Here is a 17,664-nt window from a genome sequence, read left to right as displayed (position 1 = left end):
CTTCACTGTAGTTATGAGTGTCACTGGGTGATAATTACTGAGGTAGCACACTGTGTCCCTCTTGGGCACTGGTATAATTGTTGCCTGTTTGAATCAGGTGGGAACCTTTGGCTGTGGCAGTGAGAGATTGAAGTTTTAAGTATGCTGACATCTACACTACATTTTTCCCTATCATGTTTAGTGGTGGAACCTCATTGAAAGTGGCTAAAATTACATAAGATGATCTACTGAATGTGCAGAACAGTAGGATGGTAGTTGAGGATTAGGAGACTCTTATCCTTGTGGAAGGAGAGGAAATGACACAAGTGTGGGCAATGGAACAGACATGGTTCAAAGCTCTGTCCGATACAGAGGAGGGAAACGATATCTCAGGGCAGTGATGTTCAATCTGTTGACAGCAGAACAGATGTGATAGATTCTGAGAAAAAGAGGGTTTGGACAGGAATCTGTATAAAATGGATAGGATGAGGTATTGTCAAGATTGTGTGGGAGTCTACAAGGCAATCTGACCTTCCAATCATACTTAAATTTATTTTTCCCATCTCATTCAACCCTCACTGTCTTCTGCCTTTTACACTGTTCCTAAAAGACCCAACTTACAAAAAGTTAATCTGTCTAGTCATGTTGTAGATCTTAACACTCAACAATGAAATTTAATATTGCAAATATACAGCTTTTAAAGTTTAATCAACCTATTTTCTTTCTAGTACTTCTAACATTTCCTTATTTCTGATTTCCAAAAATTGCATTGCTCTATATTTCAAGGTTACAGCATTATTTTCTTTTCTCTCTCTGCTCTGTTCTCATTTATCTATATATTACTAAAACTCTCATGCTCTGTCTGTCTGTCTGTTTGTGACCTCCAATTAGCGCAAACTGTGCATTACAGCGGCACTTTTTTTGGCTGAATCAAATTAAAATGCGCTAACTTACAGAATGCAGGCAAAGTTCAGGGTTATATATTCGTATAAAATTGCTTAGTCGTCAAGAATCAACAGGCTGTCTTTCATCCGAGACCTGATCGGCCATCATGGAAATCGGGACGCCACAGCCCGACGCATGCGCACGGCCAGCTCAGCAGCTTGGAGGCTTTGGTGTTACTGCTTCCTATCTTCTATCAAGCATTATGGTAAAAATATATGGATAGCCTAATTATGCCGCATGGAAAGAGAAGGGGGATATTATGGTCAAGAGGTGACGCCAAATGTTGTCAGGAAGTAGCAAGAAGAGGGAGAGAACAACAATCGGTTGAGGCCAGGGCCGCATGACTCCAAGATCAAAGAGTCAGGACAAAAAAGATGAGAGAAGACGAGACAGAGCAGGACAGGCATGCACGTCTCCAAAATGACAACAATAGGCACAGATGGAGGAGAGAACAAGAATACGATCAGGCCAAGGCTGCACGACTCCAGGATCAGAGAGAAAGAACAAATGGTAGAAGAGATGAAGAGACGAAGGATGAAAGGGCTGCGCGTCTCCAGAATGACAAAGGCAGGCAGTGAAGAAGGAGAGAGGAAGAGACAGAGGAGAAAAGGAAAGATCAACTTGAGAATATGCGGTACAGAGTAATTATTGCGAGAGTTGCTGAAGATGACAATGGCCACTTTCGACGACAATACCTCGACAGAAAGAACAAGGCAAAATGCACGACTCGCATACCGTCACATTTCTGCTGATGTTGGTTCGATGACCAGAGTATGCCCTCACTGTCGTGCCTTCCTATTCACTGGAGAAACCGCACATTTCTGCTGTACGAAGGGACAGGTCAGGATAGGCAATTTGCAGCCTCTACCTAATGAACTCCTCAATTTGCACAGCAATGATGAACCTATTGCAAATGAGTTCAGGAAGAACATCAGACAATACAATTGCCTCTTCCAATTGCCAAAGAAGTCATTTCAACTAGGAATCGATGGAATCCTTCTGTGATTATTCAAGGCCAAATCTATCATTATATCGGACATTTAATTCCAGACCCGACCCAGCAAGCCCGATTCCTTCAAATTTACTGCATGGATATTCAATGTTCATTCTGGTTACATGTTTGACTTGCTATGCATCTTTCTTCTTTAATAAGCCGAATTTTTCTTCTTTAATTTCCAAATCAAAGAGATAGCAATAGCATTCAGGAAAATTTAATGTTCATTCTGGTCACATCAGACCGCACTACCCTTCTCACAAAGGGTGCCCCAACAGGTCACCCCGTTGTCTAGTTGCCTTCTATTTATAACTTCTCTAGAGAGACCAAATGTGATCAATAAACCTCACCACTCTTTCACAGCTGCCACTACTTGTGTTAGTCTCTCTGTCTGCCATCACATCTTCACCCCTTCCCCTTTGCTGTGGCAATACTTAGCTGGTTTCTGAATTTAGCTAGTTCTGTCAAAAGTTCATCAATCAGAAGTGTTCCTTGTTTTTCCTATTCCAAAGATGCTCCTTCACCAGCTAAGTATTTCCAGTATTTCCATCTTTTATACCACTGATAAGAATATTAATTCGATCCATATTTTTCCTCATTTTTTCTCTGCTCTTCCTTTTCTGCCAAGGTTGAAACAACAATGCCATTCAATAATATGAACAATGACACCCCAAGTATCCACTTTGATTTCATTTCAAACAAGACTCTTTGACTGCTCCTTTTCGACCAGTCATTTGCTGCCGCCATCTGAGCTGTTTGATCAAACTGTAAATCAACTCTTGAGTAAAATAAAAGTCAAATTAAATTTATTATCAAAAGGAGTATATGTTGCTATATACTACCTTTAGATTTGTTTTGTTGCAGGAATTTACAGGAAAATAAAGGAATACAACAGAATTTATGAAATCAGTAGCGGGGAGAGCATTGCTTGTGATGGACTGGGCTATATCCATCACTTTCTGTATGTTTCTCCAAACCTGGGTTTCCATAACCAGGACATCATGCAACCACTCTCCACCGTGCACCTAAAGAAGTTTGTCAAAATTTTAAGTGACATGCCAAATCTATACATCTAAGAAAGTAGCCTTGTTTGTGATGGCACTTACAGTGCAAAAGTCTTAGGTAGGTATATGTATCTAGGGTGCCTAAGAATTTGCACAAAACTATATTTGTCAACATGGAGAGGAGATCAGGTTTGTAAATCTGCTGGCAGTAAGGGATGTTGGGAATGGCCAGGGTGGAGAACCATGGGAGGAGTGTAGGACAGGTGGCAGAAAATGTGTACCAGGATTGGGGGGGGGGCAGGGTTGTGGCGCGGGTACAGACATACCCAGCTCTGCGATACCAATATCATTTTATTTCAAACAATTGATTTATTAATCATGACAGAATGTCTCTCTGATGCTCAAGCAACACACATCGAAGTTGCTGGTGAATGCAGCAGGCCAGGCAGCATCTCTAGGAAGAGGTACAGTCGACGTTCTTCCTAGAGATGCTGTCTGGCCTGCTACGTTCACCAGCAACTTTGATGTGTGTCGCTTGAATTTCCAGCATCGGCAGAATTCCTCATGTTTACGTTTCTCTGATGCTTCCTGCTCCTTCCCCTTTTCACCACCATGATTCCCCTCTCCCTGTCCCCTTTGCACCCTCAGTCCACAATACAGACCCATATCAGAATCAGGTATTTCATCATTGACATATGTCATGATTTTTTTTTTGCAGTGGCAGTACAGTGCAATACATAAAATTACCTCAGTATTGTGCAAAACTCTGTATAACACTGTATGTACTATTGTACATAGATTGTATGTGCCTTGGACTTTCGCACAGTACTCTATAGTGCTGGTATCAGACAGATTCTCTGATATGAGAACAAAGAATTTAGAGTTACTGTTGCTCTCCACCTCCAATACCACAATGATGTCTGGCTCAGGGACCTTTGGCTTCTTACTCCTGTTGTCAATAAGCAGCTCTTTGGCTTTGCTGACTTCGAGTGAGATGTTATTGTTGTGGCCCCATTAAACAAGATTTGACAAGGAGCCAAATTAATAACACTTCAGTGAAATGCAAACTGACATTTAATCCCAAGTCTACCTTACATAACTCCAGTGTTTATACCTTTGTGATGGAGAGTAATAGGACTGGCATACGGCTAATGTTAATTACTCTGGTGTACGTAGCTGTATGTTGTAAATACAGACATTGGAAGTGGTGAAGAACTGGATATAAATTTTATACTGCTTGCATCTGGGTGGTGCAGCAGCAAAGTTAAACAGCTGCCTCACTACTTCAAACTTCCAACTTCAGTTCAACCATTGTGCAAAAGACAAACTATGAAAATACAAAAAAGAAAGAAATAATAATAAATAAATAAGGAATAAATATTGTGAACATGAGATGAAGAGTCCTTGAAAGTGTGTCCATAGGTTGTGGGAACATTTCAATGATGGGGCAAGTGATGTTGAGTGAAGTTATCCCCTTTGGTTCTAGACCCTGATAGTTGAGGAGAAAGGAGCTCATATTTTGTTGGAGTGAGGTTTTCATGTTCTCTCTATGAACTTATAAGTTTGACTGTGATACTCCAGTTTACTCTCCATTCAAAAATGTGTGAATTGGTAGGTTATCTGGGCACTGTGAATTGGCCCATGTGTATGAGTGAGTAGTAGAATTTTGGGAGTGGGGTAGTTGGCGAGGATGTGGGAAGAATAAAATCAGAGTAATGTCAGATTAGTTTAAGGGGTGGTAAATGGTCAGCGTGGACTCGGTAGCCAAAAGCCTGTTGTATGACTCTATAGCTCTAACAGTAGATGTTAAACAGTCAAGACCTTGGGTATACATGAGAGACTTTGCAGATGCTGGGAATCTTGACTAACACTCAGCAAGTCAGGCAGCATCTATGAAGAAACAGTTGACATTTCAGGCAATGACTCTTCATCAAGACCATGGGATTTAAGCTCTTATCCTGCACCATTGTCAGTGGCTATGCATAAAATCATGAAAATTGAGCTGCTTATATCTGTAGGGGAATCCCACTCTTCAAACAAGTTAGTTAGTACGTAATCTGCTTTTCCACTCCATTTGCTAACAAATTACCTAGCAGGTACCCAAAATACACGAAACATACAGGATTATCTTTCAATCTCCTTAATGTCTTCCAACTGTACAATTTCAGATGAAGTGTTTGACCCAAAATACTGGCTGTCCATTTCACTGCACAGATGATGCCTGACTTGTTGAGTTCCTCCAGGTTCCAGTATCCAGTCTTCTGCCTTTAATTTCTTTAATGCTTCTTTCTATTTCTTGCTTGCAATAAACTTATATACATTCTGATTTAGATGGAGATTCATTCATTTATCACATTTACATTGAAGCATACAGTGAATTGCGTCACTTGCATTAACAACCGATACACCTAGGGATGTGATGTCGCCACACACTCTGCACCAACATAACATGCCCACAATGTTCCGAAGAACAATACAGAACACAACGAAACAAAACACAAATAGCAACAAAATAACAATATTAAAACCAGCCTATTTCTCTCTCCCACTCACCCATACAGTCCAACCCCAAGGCAGGCCAACTTCGGCCTCTAGTGGACTCGTGGATTTACAGATCTTCCTCAGCAGATTTGCGGAGATTCATAGACACAGGCTTCCGGTCGACCTTCAACCTTTGATTTTTGCTATCAGCCAATAGTGACGAAGGAGGACCATGGATGAGGAGCCCAAACACCAGGCCTCAAACTCCAGTCTTGCCAATTTTGTATTTTGTTATGATTTTGGATTAGTTTTGCCGCTACAGAAAAAATGGGACCCTGATTACTAAGCCTTGAATTCTGGTCTGGAGGTTGGGGTGGGGTGGGAGAGTAATAATCAGGAAGCAGTAAAGTGATTAAGTATTTCAGCTTCCAGTCCTCAATGGCTTTTGAGAACATTGACCAGTCCATTCCCTCTGCAGCTCTAACTGACTCACAATATTGACCTTCTGTTTTCCTTACAGACTTCCAGAACATGCTATTATTTTCTTTTGTGCATTATGAAGGGAAACTGAGTGAAGAGGGATGGTTGACAAGATCAGATCAGAGATCTGGTGACTTGTCTGCCACTGCAAGCCTTTGCTATCATTCTTTGGACTTAGATCAGTGGATTGAAGGAATACTGTCCACTCGCCTGGAAGAACGCAGATCTGGCAACAGTCGAGGTCCACAACATGCAGAATACAGCAGCCCTCTTGAGTGATATTCCCTCGTATCACCAGTGTACAGTGACAACTGGTGCTCATGAACCAGACTCCCGGTTATGGGTAAATAGCCCCACTGTCTTGCAGCAGCCTTGGGAAGGATGAAGGCTACTGGAGTAATCCTAGATACCAAATCTGGAGTGGAGCCCCTAAGGGGGCTGGATGTCATTGAATGTTCTTCCCGCAGCTCCTGCAGCTAGACTGGTGCCAAACATATTGCTTCATAAGCTTTCCTTTGGACTACACTGGTGAGGCCAAGAGGGGAATCTTGGTGACTGGACATCTCAGGATTACCATACCTTCCCCCTAGGCTTGTGATGATCAGGATGATCACCCATTGTCCTTCAAGACAACAAATGCCAACCAACCACAGTGACAGCAGCTTGTTTGTTCATTCATTATGTGCCATGTTCTGTGATGTGGGTGATCATGGTCTATCCATATCCATGACCATTGTTCTTGGCAAACTTTTCGACGGAAGTGGTTTGCCGTTGCCTTCTTCTGATCAGTGTCTTTACAAGACGGGTGACCCCAGCCATTAGCAATACTCTTCAGAGATTGTTTGCCTGGTGTCAGTGGTCACAAAACCAAGACTTGTGATATGCACCAGCTGCTCATAGGACCATCCACCATCCGTCCATAGCTTCACGTTACCCTGATTGGGGGGATAAGCAGGTGCTACACCTTGCCCAAGGGTAACCTGCAGGCTAGCGGAAGGAAGGAGTGCCCTACACCCCATTTGGTAGTGACATATCTCCACCCCGCCACCAGCAGTGTGTGGCGTTTACAAAATATAATGTAGTTACTCACCTAGGCTATGCCGTGGCATTTCCGAAGCTCCCAGTCTTGACTGGCATGAGTATGAACTACTACTATGTCGACTCAGGCCTAGGAGGCCGGCGTTGGGCACGATAATGGACTCTTCACTTCTCCCTCTCCCTCATCAGTGTGTTCAGTTCATCTACATTAGCCGCGCCAGTGTCTTCTAGGAGCGTGTTGACTATAGTCTTGGGAGGGCACCCAGGGTTCATCCTCCAGTGCTTGGGCTCCCATATGATGACTGGGCTTGCAGGTAGCTCGGGCTAGTTGCAGTCTTCTCACCTCGATTTTAGTGGTGAGCATCGGTAGGTTGTTATAGAGCTCGACGTTCGTCATGTGCTGTTGCCAACTTAGGTCAAGAGCCATCCGGAGCATATATGTATAGCAACCATCTAGAGATGAGTATGAAGGCTGTATATATCTGGGACAATGCTGCCTTCAGACCTCCCTGCCGCTATTTCAAAGTGGGAACAGAATGTATTGACAATCTCCATGTATTTTAGCAAGCATTTGGATTGCACTAGATTGGTTTTTCATGGCCCATCTGAAAATGGGCCAACGAGATTGTTTCTGACTCTATGACTAATACAACTGCGACAATTTAGTAGGAACTTGCGGGGCAACCTTTCACCTGGAAAGTGGTCTATATATGGAATGAGCTGCAGGAGAAAGTGGTTGAGGCAGGTATATTACCAATATTTAAAAGGTACTTTCCAGGTACTTGGATAGGAAAGCTTTAGGGGGCAAAGGCAAACTGGATAGCTTAGATTGGGAATCTTGGTTGGCTTGAACTAGTTGAACCGAAGGGCCACTTTCTGTGCTGCATTACTCCATGTCTCATATTATCCCAACTTATAAACAGATCTTTTTTCTTCAGCATTACTGTTTCTAAATCTGGGACTTATCTTTTCCCTCCCATCACCCTGGAATAATGCAGAGGATGTCCCGTCTCTAAAGGGACTTCATCATTTCAAAACATTGCCCTAATACCTTCTTAAGGGAAATGAAGAATTAGCAAACAATACTAACTTTTCAGGCCATGTCCCCATTGTGTAAAACTGATTCTTACTTTTAAAAAAGAACTTTCTGTATTAATTGATGTTACTGTTTTCCTTTTGGTTGCAGGCTGCAGCCAGTATTCATGGCATGTGCGGTGGTCCCATGCTTGGATTGTTTTCACTGGGGATTTTATTTCCTTGTGCAAACTGGATTGTAAGTATATACACAAAATGCGGGAAGAACTCAGCAGGTTAGGCAGCATCCATGGAACCGAACAAGCAGTCAACGTTTCAGGCCAAGACCCTTCTTCACGACTAGATTATTGATCATTACAGGATGTCTTTCTGGTGCTTCCCACTCCCTTCCCTTTTCCCAACTATGATTCCTCTCTCCCTGCCCCCTTCCCACTCTCAGTCCACAATAGAGATCCGATATCAGAATTAAGTTGACCATCATGAACATGTCTTTTTTGTGTTAACAGTACAGTGCAATACATAAAATTACTACTGTACTGTGCAAAAGTCTTAGGCCCCCTGGCTATGTACATGTGCCTAAGACTTTTGCACAGTATGTTATATTCCATCTGAATAGCCTCCAACCTGATGGCATGAGTATTGATTTCTCTTTCTGGTGTAAAACAAATTCCCTCCCTTGTCCCTCTTCTTCTATTCCCCATTCTTCTCACCTCCCTATCATCTCCTCTTGATGCACCACCTCCTTCCCTTTCTCCTGTAGTCGATGCTCCTCTCCTGTCGGATTCCTTCCTCTCCAACCCTTTACCTTTCCAACCACCTGGCTTCACCTGTCCCCTTATAGCTAACCTCCTTCCCCTACACCCACCTTTTTATTCTGGCATCTTCACCCTTCTCTTCCAGTCCTAAAGAAGGGTCTCGGCTCAAACAGTTGACCGTACTATTTCTATTGATGCTGCCTGACCTGCTGACTTCCTTCAGCGTTTCGTGAGTGTTGCTCTGGATTTCCAGTGTCTGCAGAATTTCTTGTATTTGTAAGTACAGTATATAACGTGTTCCCTCATGAAATTCATCACCTCCATACTCCACACCATCAACCACCTGGCTCATTTTCACAGGGTGCCTTCGGAGGGTTAGTCGTTGGACTGTTTTTATCCTTCTGGCCTGCAATCGGTGGATTTATTTACCCCGCATCTGCATCAAGAACGCGGCCCTTACATTTAAGTACCAACAGTTGCTTGCCACTGAACATCTCGGAATTATTATCTACACAATCGCTGACCCTAACTCCTCAAGAAAGAGACAGGTATCAACTTTTGGTAAAATTGACATTTTCTGTAACTATGTAAAGTGCCATGTGACAATAATGATACTGTATTGCACTTTTACATTGACAGACCTATTCTGGCGGACAGTTGGTATTCTCTCTCATATCTCTACTACAGTCCTCTAGGATGCTTGGGCACATTGATTGCAGGGCTTCTCATAAGCTTCATGTCAGGTTTGCTCCAAACTTTTTCAAGATCAATTAATTTCTGAATGAAGTATCTCACTTTTTCATGGTTCTTCACCAATCAATCTACTTTTTAAACAGTTGCTTTGAATTTCTGTATATTGACTTACAATGGGTTTAAATTAATTATTCAGAGCACAAGTTTTTAAGTTCACTGCTGATAATTTAATAGGAAAATGCAAATGTATGACTTGTACTACAAACTAATATCCCCAAAATAGAACTAATTGGATGTGCCTTTTGGCAGATTTGTATTAATGTTATATATCCTCAGGGGTTCCCAACCTTTTTATGCCATAGACCAATACCATTAAGCCAGGGGTCCATGGCGACACCCTGACATATAGGAACTGAAATCCTGAACCAGTTCCATTAATCAGGAAGCTTCCGGTTGGTATGTGGTACAAATAAGTGAAATTCCAATCTCATGGCACGCATCTTCAGATATAGTAATTGGATGGGCAGCCCCAAAGCAATCCTTCACCTACGTGCCCAGCAGTGAAAATCACCTTTCAGCATTTTAAACAGAAATAGCATTAGTTTTCTGACAAATAAACAAACATTATACTGTTTAGATTGTAAAGAAATTGCATATGATTTAATCTGCTTCAAAAGATACTTTATCCAATAAAATACATTGTAGGTCCATTCTACTTCACTGTCACTCTGAATAATGTAGCATCAAGTCATTGAATAGCGATAGTAATGATACCACATTGTGGATGTAGAACAATTTGTTCAAAGCCAAATGGTCCATGTTTTGATCATCTCTGAGAGGAGCTTCATGTGAGGCTACTGGAAAAGCTACAAAGTCATTGCAAATAAGGATGCTACCATATGTTTGGATACTGAGTGTTGAAGCCCCACAACCCGTTTCCCTTGCTTTAGATTATTCAGCAGCTATCATGCTCTAAGAGCAGTACATTTATAAAATAATATTGAAAAGTTACTGAAATAATTCTTCCCTCTCTAAAGTTTTGGGCCACCTCAGTCTTCCAATTGCATCTCCTCCCACCTGCCTTGGGACATACCACAGAACATTGCTCCTCTCAAGCACATCTCCTGCTGGCTCTGGAATTACTAAGCTGTCCAAAATCTCTCTAGCTGGATGTGACAGCAGAGAAAGTTGTGCAGCTCAATTATTCAGATAAGACTGTGGATTAACTTCGAGCAAACTTTATGCCTCTGTTTCTGGCTGCGCGGATAGTTCCTTTCTGGCTTGAGGCCTGAAGCCTGGCCCAGAAATATTTATTTGCTAAAGATCAAGATTACAGCTATTAAAAGTTCAGTTAATCCCCATTCTAGAGCAGATTTACAATAATAGCAACATGTTGATAATGTTGATGATAACTAGCTTTGTGGCAGATTGAAGTGGGGCTTTAACATGTGGAGCTTCAAATTCGGTCCAGGAAAAGGAAGCTGAGGCAGGAGTCAAATGGAGTCAGCCACTATCATCCAGCATGAAAATGGAACATTAACCCCCATCTAACTACAGGCCTGCCTTCAACTATGAGAACTAAAGATGATAAGACATAGGAGCAGTCGAGTCTGCTCCATCATTCCTTTATGGTTGATTTATTATCTCTCTCAACCCCATTCTCCTGTCTTCTCCCGTAACTTCTGACACCCTAACTAACCAAGAACCTATCAACCTCCTCATTAACTGTACCCAATGACTTGGCCAATGGTAATGAACACTATAGGTTTATCACCCTGTTGAACTGTTACAAAATTCAGAATTTCATTTGAAGCTTGGCTGATTATGAAATCCGATGAATCTCAAAACAGGATGATAGTCCTTGAAATTCAGCATGACTCTCAGGATTAAGTGCAATATTTATTTCACTCAGGAATGTTCTGGATGCAAGGCCACAAATCTTGGTCTTATACCAAGTGCCAGATCTCTTGTGCCACCTCACTGTTTGATATTTGTGCAGTGGTGTGAAATGAAGCATTAACTTTCTGGTGCTTGGATGGGAAATGGTTTAACTATCTGCCAACCCTTTAACAGTTTTATGGGCCACTAGTGAATAATAAAATTATACTTTATACTTTATACTTTATTGTCACCAAACAATTGATACTAGAGTGTACAATCATCACAGCGATATTTGATTCTACGTTTCCCGCTCCCTGGAGTACAAATCGATAGTAAATATTAAAAATTTAAATTATAAATCATAAATAGAAAATAGAAAATGGAAAGTAAGGTAGTGCAAAAAAGCTGAGAGGCAGGTCCGGACATTTGGAGGGTACGGCCCAGATCCGGGTCAGGATCCGTTCAGCAGTTTTATCACAATTGGAAAGAAGCTGTTCCCAAATATGGCCGTACGAGTCTTCAAGCTCCTGAGCCTTCTCCTGGAGGGAAGAGGGACGAAAAGTGTGTTGACTGGGTGGGTCGTGCCCTTCATTATCCTGGCGGCCCTGCTCTGACAGCGTGCGGTGTAAAGTGAGTCCAAGGACGGAAGGATAATTCGTGTGATGTGCTGAGCTGTGTTCACGATCTTCTGCAGCTTCTTCTGGTCTTGGACAGGACAACTTCCACACCAGGTTGTGATGCACCCTGGAAGAATTCTTTCTACGGTGCATCTATAAAAATTAGTAAGGGTTTTAGGGGACAGGACAAATTAAGAAGAGAAGAACAGGGAAAAGCCAAGAACTTGTGTATTCTTGATTAAATCTTCTAAGGACTAAAATGTTGCATCAATACTGCTACCTTAGTTCCTAGAATGAAAATTAATTCATATGTAAGGATCAAATATGCACTGGGTGGCCACTTTATTAGGTACAGAAGTGGAACCTGCTGTGGTCTTCTGCTGCTGTAGCTCACTCACTTCAAGATTCGATGTGCTGTACAGTCAGAGATGCTCTTCTGCACACGACTTTTGTAACGCGTGGCTATTTGAGTTACTGTCCCCTTGCTGTCAGCTTGAATCAGTCTGGCCATTTTCCTCTAACCTTTCTCATTAACAACAAGTGTTCACCCACAGAACTGCTGCTCACTGGATCTTATTAATTTTTCTCACCATTCTCTGTAAACTCCAGAGACAGTTGTGCATGAAAATCCCAGGAGATCAGCAGCTTCTGAGATACTCAAACTACCCCGTCGGGCACTAACAAGTAGTCCATGGCCAAAGTCGCTTAGATCACATTTCTTCACCATTCTAATGTTTGGTCTAAACAGCAACTGGTCCTCTTGACCCTGTCTACCTATTTTTTGTATTGAGTTGCTACCACATTATTGCTGGTTAGATATTTGCGTTTATGAGCAGGTGTACAGGAGTACCCAATAAAGTGGTCACTGAGTGTGGATGAAAAAGAACCCGAGAGAAAGCAAATCCCCTGTAGGCTCTAAGTGATAATGATCCACAACTTGGATATCCACTTGCAGTTCTCTCAGAATGTATAGTAAATTGCATTTGAAGCCGGTGTAAAATAATTCTGAGATACTCTTTTGAATTCCTGTGCTTTTTTCCAGGATCCAAAGACACTGCTACTGTGAGACCAGCACTCATCAGACCACTCTCCAATCTGTTTTGCTTTTGGTCAGATAAATTTGGAAAGAGGTGTGGGTCTGGAATTCAGTACAGACTGAAAAGCAATGCAGAGGTTAGAGTTTTATTGAGCCTCCTTTACATAATATATTTGACAAGAGTTGCAAATTATATTAAGACCATAAGATACAGGAGCAGAAGTGGCCCATCAAGTCCACTTCACAAATAAATTACACAATTAAATCAAAATTGCACAAATAGGGCATCATGTTCATTTAGTCTAAACCCTCACTTCCTGTTCTGAAAGTATAGGATCTTGCATTTCTAACAACACACATCAAAGTTGCTGGTGAACGCAGCAGGCCAGGCAGCATCTCTAGGAAGAGGTATAGTCGACGTTTCGGGCCGAGACCCTTCGTCAGGACTAACTGAAAGAAGAGCTAGTAAGAGATTTGAAAGTGGAAGGGTGACGGGGAGATCCAAAATGATAGGAAAAGACAGGAGGGGGAGGGATGGAGCCAAGAGCTGGACAGGTGATTGGCAAAGGGGATATGAGAGGATCATGGGACAGGAGGCCCAGGGAGAAGGAAAAGAGGGAGGGGGGAAAACCCAGAGGATGGGCAAGGGGTATAGTCAGAGGGACAGAGGGAGAAAAAGGAGAGAGAGAGAGAAAGAATATGTGTATATAAATAAATAATGGATGAGGTATGAGGGTGAGGTAGGCCATTAGCGGAAGTTAGAGAATGTTCATGCCATCAGGTTGGAGGCTACCCAGACGGAATATAAGGTGTTGTTCCTCCAACCTGAGTGTGGCTTCATCTTTACAGTAAGGGAGGCCATGGATAGACATATCAGAATGGGAATGGGATGTGGAATTAAAATGTGTGGCCACCGGGCGATCCTGGTTTCTCTGGCGGACAGAGCGAAGGTGTTCAGCAAAACGATCTCCCAGGCTAAACAACATTTCTAATGTTGTTTAGCCATTAAGACACACTTAGTAATGTGTGGAAGACATTGGTTGAGCTTGTGAGAAAACATCATTGTTCAGAAAATGAACTTTGCTTGGATATTTTGTGACATTATTGTTTCACAAGTTATTTTTGAAACAGCAGATAAAATACAAGGATGTATAAATTTCTCCTTCAATATCGGTGCTAACTTTGCCATCTAATAATGTTAGATCCTACTATTCTGCCCCTGAAGCTGGAATGATTTAAATCGAGCACATAATGAAATACTGTAAGGTTTTTATTTGGCTGTCTAGTATTGGTTCAGTGTTAGTTAGTTAAACCCATCACCTCTAATGGGGCATAGACCATCTACAGCAGCTTCCCAGAGTCCTTCATCATGGGCCAGTCTTTCAAGTTGTCCCCAGGTGTTGCCAGCTTCTAGGTGTCAGATTCAAGGTCACATCGCCAGTGCTCTTTGGCCAGTCTCTCTTCCGTTTTTCCTGGGGATTCCTCTTTCATACATGGTCTTCACATTCTATGCTCCAGTGGTGGTGGTCCCAGACGATAGAAAGATTAGATTATTAGATTATGAGGACATGCAGTCTTGTTTTATTGTCATTTAGTAATGCATGCATTAAAAAATAATACAATGTTCCTCCGGAATGATATCACAGAAACACAAGACAAACCAAGACTAAAAAACTGACAAAAACCACATAATTATAACATATAGCTTCAACAGTGCAAAGCAATACCATAATTTGATAAAGAACAGACCATGGGCACGGTAAAAAAAAAACTCAAAATCTTTCGAAAGTCCCATCATCTCACACAGACGGTAGAAGGGAGAAACTCTCCCTGCCATGAGCTTCCAGCGCTGCAAACTTGCCGATGAAGCACCCTGGAAGCACCCGACCACAACCAACTCTTGAGTCTGTCCGAAAACTTCGAGCCTCCGACCAGCCCTCTGACACCGAGCACTGAGCACCATCTCTGCCGAGCGCTTTGACCTCGGCCCCGGCAACAGGCAATAGGCAAAGCTGAGGATTCGGGGCCTTCCCCTCTGGAGATTCTCGATCGCACAGTAGCAGTGGCTGCGAAGGGGCATTTCAGAAGTTTCTCTAGATGTTCCTCCATGCTTCTCATGTCTGTCTCCATCAAATCAGGATTGTGCACGGCCCCTACTTAACAAATACAATATCATTTTGGAGCAGCCGCGCGCACTGGATGATCGGTACTGAGGATTCCGCAGACTTGCAGCTTTCACCATAAGCCTTTGTACATCTTCAAGGCAAAGAGTCTTCCTCTCCCAGGAATGAGATCTTTGGAGCTACTGTAGAGCTGTTTTTCCTTAAACGGGATGAAGTTAGCCCCATGGCTAGGTGCACGGCCAACCCTCCTCCCTTTACAGCTGGGCTTGGAGCTGTCCAATGTAGAGTTTTTGGTTTGGTGGTTTATGTATAAACACAAATAATATGTATTTTATAGTAGTATTGGATTATCGGAGGAATCCCCAGTGGAATCAATATTGAATTATTTACTCACTTCATCCCCCCTCCCCCATCCATTTACCTTCCCCGTCACCTGGTTTCACCTATCACCCCCACACCTTCTCACTTCACCCCCCTTTCACCTCATTTGGTTTTACTTATCACCTTCCAGCTTGTACTTTTACCCCTCCCTCCCACCTTCTTACTCTGGCTTCTTTCCCTTCCTCAGGCAAGGGGGCAACTATGTCTTCATATACTGATATATTAACAAGCAATTATTGCACAAAATGAAGAGTAGTGTTTCTTCAAGGATGAAAAATACTATACCCCTTATAACTTTTCAAATTTGTTTGCAGGGCCAAGAAGAAAATACGGCATCAGATAACAAATAGATAATGGAAATATCAACAGGAGAAGAGCTTAATGATGCGTATAATTGGAAATCAAGGAAACTTCCATCTATCTATATCCCTGAACAATGTACTCATTTTAATTTTGGATTTATGAAAGAAACATATTTTTAATTCCAGACTAAGATTACAATGAAGCTCAAGAGCTGTAAATAGAAAATCATTCAGTTATTACTGTAAACTGTGAAAATATTATTTGGCTAAGCTATCACTGAAAACTGTTAGCTTCACCATGGTTAATAAGCCAAGTGCAAAAACTACCATCTAGCCATTAACTTTATGAAGTCTATTAATTCAACCTTGACCTCAGTAGGAATGGAATAGGGTTCCATTAGCTCCAACCATATTTCAATGGAATATTGAACTTTTAAAAAGAGCATTTTCCAAATAACAAAAATATTGAAAACATAATTTGCCTTTCTTCCCCATTACAAATCAACAAGCCTTTTCTCTATAGAACTTAACAATAAAGCAAGCTGGAAAATGCATGACAATTTATAGTATGCTCCTGAAATTCTGGTTCCCAATCTAAATACTCAATTTTTCTATTCATCTCACTTCTTCTGAGAGAATTTCCCTTCTGATTTTGGCTGACCTTCCTCACCAATGTAGAATACAACACCAGAAAAAGTGTGATCTCCCAGTGGCCGCCTACTTCAATTCTATTTCCCATTCCCATTCTGAAGTGCAATTCCATTGCCTCACCTACTGCTGCGATGAGATCATATTCAGGTTGGAGAAGCAACATCTTATGTTCCATCTGGGTAGCCTCCAACCTGATGGCATGAACATTGATTTCTTGAACTTCCAGTAATTGCTGTCGCACCCCTTCTTCACCATTCCCATTCCAGTTTCCTCTCCCACCTCATCTTTTAATGTGCCTGATACCTCCCACTGGTGCTCCTCCACCTTCCTTTCCTTCCATAGTCTTCTACCCTCTCTGCTCAGATACCCTAGACAAATCATGAGAGCAGACAAATAATGGAACCAGGAGTCAGTCACTCAGCTTCTCAAACTTGCCCCACCAACCAGTACAACATTGTCAAGAGGAAATTTGGTCTCTTTATCCATGCCAGCTCGCAGCACCATCAAACAATCACCTCCCCCCCCCCCCCCACTTAATATTCTCTATACTCTACTTTTCTCATCAATTTCCACTAACCAACATAGGGGGTAAATCTACAGATGGCAATTAATCTACTCAATCTGTATGTCTTTGGGATGTATGAGGACTACCTGGAGGAAACTCACATAGTCACTGGGAGAGTGTAAAATCTCCATACAGCAAACACTGGAGGTCATGCGTGAACTGGAGTCACTGGAACTATGAGGCAACACCTCGACTAGAGGTGCCACTTACATCGTGCCTCAACATCTCAAAGCACTTAAGGAAATTTTGATCAATATCTAAACACAAAATTAACAAAACTTGCAATGTTGACAAAGATTGTGAGGTTAGAAATGTTCAGAGGTCACAGAACCATGCTGTCCAAACTCAGACAAGTCGTGAAACAATGTTATAAAAATATTATTAACAGCAAAAATTTTTGTAATGCCAGTGTAAAGTCGTTATTCTTTTATCAAAGAGGATGAAGACAATATAAACATGTGACATTACTCATAGTAGGACTGCATATTTGGTGATGAGGCAGAATGGGCTGGGGAAGGGGGTTGGGGGGAAGAAGTGCGGAATTCAGCATTTAATCATTTTATTCCATATACAGTACCTAGCCACCCTGCAGATTTAGAAAGAAAATATTAATATGTGTAATATTTGTCTTCTCATTACAATGAGGAATAAAGTCAGAAGGTATTGACGGGATATGTTATTGATTACAATTCCCCAGTTCAGAT

The 17,664-nt window shown here is 41.9% G+C and overlaps 1 protein-coding gene across 1 annotated transcript in view; it reads left to right on the top strand.

The window, feature by feature from the left end:
• The window catches only part of slc5a12 (solute carrier family 5 member 12), a 55,216-nt gene extending 39,075 nt beyond the window's left edge, over positions 1 to 16,141 (top strand). Inside the window, 5 exon segments of the mRNA XM_063063145.1 lie at positions 8,108 to 8,194; positions 9,072 to 9,259; positions 9,351 to 9,454; positions 12,945 to 13,075; positions 15,757 to 16,141. Coding sequence (XP_062919215.1) covers positions 8,108 to 8,194; positions 9,072 to 9,259; positions 9,351 to 9,454; positions 12,945 to 13,075; positions 15,757 to 15,924 — 678 coding nt within the window. The 3' untranslated portion in view covers positions 15,925 to 16,141.
• The last annotated feature ends 1,523 nt before the right edge of the window (positions 16,142 to 17,664 follow it).

This window comes from Mobula hypostoma, chromosome 11 (genome assembly GCF_963921235.1).
Source record: "Mobula hypostoma chromosome 11, sMobHyp1.1, whole genome shotgun sequence".
In the NCBI taxonomy this organism is placed as follows: Eukaryota; Metazoa; Chordata; class Chondrichthyes; order Myliobatiformes; family Myliobatidae; genus Mobula; species Mobula hypostoma.
This window is presented reverse-complemented; position numbering and strand designations above follow the sequence as displayed.